The 4,782-nt window shown below is 33.9% G+C and overlaps 1 protein-coding gene across 1 annotated transcript; it reads left to right on the top strand.

Annotated features, from left to right (window-relative positions):
- The first annotated feature begins 6 nt into the window (after positions 1–6).
- LOC105110997 (sperm mitochondrial-associated cysteine-rich protein-like) lies at positions 7–1,285 on the top strand. The gene is made up of 4 exons (XM_011006221.1): positions 7–35; positions 306–393; positions 505–831; positions 865–1,285. The coding sequence occupies exons 1-4, from the start codon at positions 24–26 to the stop codon at positions 1,014–1,016; spliced, it is 579 nt and encodes a 192-aa protein (XP_011004523.1). The 5' UTR covers positions 7–23; the 3' UTR covers positions 1,017–1,285.
- Positions 1,286–4,782: the final 3,497 nt, after the last annotated feature.

Here is a 4,782-nt window from a genome sequence, read left to right as displayed (position 1 = left end):
CGGATCAAAGCATACACAAAACCATGGCAGAAACGGTATGATATATATATTTGTGTGTGTTAATTTATCTTTTAATGCATCCTCTTAATGTGGGTTTTCTTCTTTTTACGTGGAGGTCCTATATATGTTACAAGTTCTTGATATATAATCTCTACAGCGGATTCTTCCATCTCAGAACATGTTTTGAGTTCTTCCAATCTTTCTGTCTATAAATTTATCACGACGACGTTTTCTTATGTTTTCTATTGGGATTAATCATGGTGAGGTCCTATATGAAATGCATGCACTAACTACTACTGTTACAGAAAATCACAACGATGGAGATTAAGGTGGTTGACCTAGGATGCGAAAAATGCCACAAGAAAATCAAGAAAGTACTGTGTGCTATCCCTCGTGAGTCTTTCTTTTTTCTCTTTAAGAACAGTGCTAGGTTTGAGTTGTTTTTATTACCAAAGGAAGTGACTTAGTTTTGTGGATTTGATGATGTTAATTAACGAACAAGAGAAATCCAGAACCAGATATATGACAAGAAGGCAAACAAAGTGACAATCACTGTGGTGTGTTGCTGTCCTGAAAAGATCAAGAAAGAAATATACTGCAAAGGAGGTAAAGCTGTCAAGTGCATTGAGATTCCACCTCCAACTCCACCTCCATCTCCACCTCGTTGTCAATGTCCACCACCACCAACCCCACCATGCACATGTTGTGGAAAATGCCGCCGAGGCCCATGTTGTTTTCACTTTTGTATGCTAACAGTACCTCCATATTGTTATGTACCTTGTAGAATGTCAGTGTGTGATGTATGGGGAGATGGTTGTTGTAGTTGCCGAAGTAGGGGTTACTATGTGTGCAGAAGTGCATAAGGGGTTACTATGTGTGCAGAAGTGCATATGTTTGTGAAGAGTACTATACCTCGGCGCCATGCACAATCATGTAAAGGGAAATCAAGTTCAGAAGACCGATGGTTTGAGTCAACGTCCAGCATCAACCGTTGGATTCAAATCCAGTGGTCATGATGGGCCTTCGTGCTGTTGTGTTCATAATATCATTCCTTTTGTGCTGCTGCTGTTGTTTTGACCTCTTTCATCCAAATGATGCACGACTTTGTGCCTAGCTAGTATTTCAAGTCAATGGTCACAGTTTTCCATTGTTAAATGGCTTGTTATATGTTTGGTCAGCAAATATGGGAGGCTTGACTACCTAGTCTTTGTTTTTTATGCTCTCTTATCTTTGTACAGTCCCTTTGCATGTTTTCTTCCAAATTGCTATTATTTGTTTCAAAAAACCCTCTCCATCAATTCTCTAGTCATTTTTTGCCGGATAAATGCCCAGAAACATCATTCGATCGTGCTTTGTCAATTATAATATTTTTTTTAGATAATATTTAAAAAAAAATATTTTTAATATCAATACATTAAAATTATATGAAAATACATAAAAAATTATTTTTAAAAAATTATTTTTAAAATAAAAAATCTTTTAATCTAGGTATCAATACTGAAAATTACTATTTAAAATGCATAGCGCGATGCGACAATATATTTTTGTTTTAAAAACACAGGTAGTGTCATGGTGCTCCTATTCCTAACCAGACTTAAAATAATAAAATAAAAACCCAAAATCTCACATTAGCTATCCATCCAAAATACAATAAGATTAAAACCCCAGGTTCGACGTCTAAAGACTGGCTATGAGCCTATAATATTATCCCAATGCAAATTTTGTTAATTAATTGATAATATATCTTTCGTTCCATAAAACCTTATAAACAAACTCATATAATTTATAAGATTTGACGCAGAGAGACCATCTTGTGTCATTAAACAATGAGGTCAACAAGGCTGGTGAGACGTATAAATATCATTGTACGGTTACACGCATGTGAACTTATTGCTGATAAAAGCAAAAGGTTCCATTTTCCAATGGTGATGGTGATGGTGCGTGCACCTCCGTTTCTTTCACTCTCAGTTGCTTTCTTCAGTCTCTGACCGTATGATTGCTTCTGTGGTGTTAACCCACAACAGTATAAACTGCATAAGGTGTTACTTGCAGCCCTGTTTTAGCCCCTGGGCTTCTAGCCAGTCCTGGTATAGCCATGTGAGCGATGGGCTAATTAATACATATAATGGATTGGTCCATGGCTTTCCTTGAATTCTCTACCTTCATGAGACGCAGAGTAGAGGCACGAACTTGTAATTAGATCCATGTGATTATCACGCGTCCCCTTATAAAATTTAGAGGGGTTAGTGGTGGCCCATGTTATCATTACTATGGTAGGCCGGCACCCCCAATTTATGAAATTTATGGAAGGCCAGTGCATCATAGTTGGGGTCGTTGCCAAAGAAGCGGCTACTATGCGTGCAGATGTGAATATGTTTGTGAAGATTATCCCTCGTCATGCACCATCATGTGAAAGCATCAAGAATGTCGATGCTTTAAGCCGATCTCCACCAAAAATCAGTGGATGACGAGGCATACACACTAGACATTAGTATGGTGTCGATATGATCAAATTAAACAATAGCATTACTCATGCTCATGTCTTAATCTTGTCTAGATAGCTCTAGTTATCTATGTTGAAATGTTGGGGTCAGTTTTAGCGGGTATATAGGTTTTTTTTAGATTAATGTGGGTATTCGGGCTAGTTTATATGTATCACGATTAATCCTATGGGTCCTGAAGTTAACGACCATGTAAGTCTCCAGTGGCTATCATATGAGCAACTAAGAACTCGAATATGAGACCACAAAGAAAATAAACCCTTTAATTTTAAGTTCTTATCATTTAACCACCATCTAGATAGTTATGGATCTTCTTTCTTGGTTATAAAGGTTTTATGTGATACAGTAAGGTTGGTAATGTGAGAATATTTTATTACAAGAGATGTTAAGATTTTTAATAAATTAATATAATGGATTTTAAAGCCTCCTTAATCATTGCTATTTGTACCTATAGTGATGGTGCGTCTCAGCATCTCCTTTGCATTCACTTTCTATTAGCTTTCTTTAATTTCTGACAATTAACCGGTCGATGGCTTCAGTTTGTAATTGTTATCAAGCTTCGCTGTCAGAAATTTAGATCATGCATGATCCATCTAGAGAATGGAATGTGGACTGTCATGATCCTATCACTGTTCTTGGCGATAAGAATTCCCTTGAATTTATCAAGGGACCTTAGTACTGTTGTTGTGTTTATAATATCATCCCTTTTGTGACGACGCTGCTGTTCTTCTGACCTCTTCCGTCTAGATGATGCACGCCTTAATTTGTTTGTGCCTTGCTAGTATTTTCAAGTCAATGTCGGTGGCTGGGTACATGTTTGGTCGACAAATACGGGAGGCTTTGCTACCTCCTCTTTGTTTTTTATTGTCTCTTAGTCTTTGCAAAGTCCTCCTATTTTGTCCTTTTGGATGTTTTCTTCCAAAGTTTTAGTAGTTCGGCAATGGTGGTTTTTTTTTATAATGCTCTTTTTTAAATATATTGAAGTAGTAATTTTTTTAAAAAAATATTTTTAATAACAAACGTAAAAAAACTAGATTTTTAAAATATATTAGAACAATATGTTTATTTTTTATTTTTTATTTTTTGAGATTTATCTTTTAATCTAAAATATCAAAATAATTTAGAAATATATAAAATAAAAATTCATTTTTTTTTAAATACAGTTCATTGTAATTTCAAACCTTAAGAGATGTAGCTTAATTAGTCGGTATTATTTACTTTTTATATATTATTATTTTAAATTTTATAAATTTTAGAATTATTAAAAATTTATTTAGTTTAAAAATACATGTAAGATAACTAAATTCAGATATTAATTAAAAGAAGAAGAAGAAGAAAGTTTGCGGACGCAACTTCAAGACCCACAATTTGTGAACTTTCTTCTCGATGTCCGCACATAGGGATGAGGAGATAGCCATCCCTAACGTATCATTAGAAAACATGAATCATTGGGTTTCTTTCTCATTTTCATATATTTTATTAATATATAGATGTTTGCGTTTAGATTATATGCACCATGATGGGAATTGTTAATATTTTATTAGTTATTTTGTAAGATTTATTTTTAGAAAAAATATAAATAAAAGATAGAATAATAAAAGTATCCCAACTTATTATTTCCCTTGTATTATCCTTTTTTAAAGCAAACCAACTAATTACTTTACATGTATCATAAAAAATTAATCGAATGCGGACAAGTTGTTAAAGAGATATGTGTTCTTATGTTACTCTATAAATTCAAATTTTGAAACAGAGGAGTTCGTTAGAATTAAAACACTTAAAAATATTTATGTGTTAGTGTATGACGGATGATAAAAATAAAAATATATAAAATAAAATTGTTTTTGTAATATTTTTAAAATAAATTTACAATGATTCATGTTTTCTATGCCTCCTCTTTATTAATTATCTTTACTTTTTAATTTTGATCAGGAAACAACAATCAAACACCGGCTAAATTCTTTTAACATGAGATTTGGAAATATTAATTGAAGATTTTTTAATTTTTTATGGGGAATTTTTTGGGTACACGAGTACGGTTGTCATGGGGGTTGCATGGCTCCTTTATTGACATGACTAAACTAATGCACCGTAGGATGCACTGCAAACTTCGAAATGATTAACAAAATTGAAGGTGAGATGTGTCCATCAAAGCCAGCACATGCATGTGCATGATTGGAGGGTCAGCAATTAAAAATAAAACGACAATATCAAGTCAAGCTCAACACCCATTCCACGTGTTCTCTTCTTATCGGCTTCTCGTTGCACGGTGTTTAACTGC

Source organism: Populus euphratica, unplaced genomic scaffold (assembly GCF_000495115.2).
Source record: "Populus euphratica unplaced genomic scaffold, PopEup_1.0 scaffold389.1, whole genome shotgun sequence".
NCBI lineage: Eukaryota > Viridiplantae > Streptophyta > Magnoliopsida > Malpighiales > Salicaceae > Populus > Populus euphratica.
Note: the sequence above shows the minus strand (reverse complement) of the source record. Positions and strands in the feature narration are given on the sequence as shown.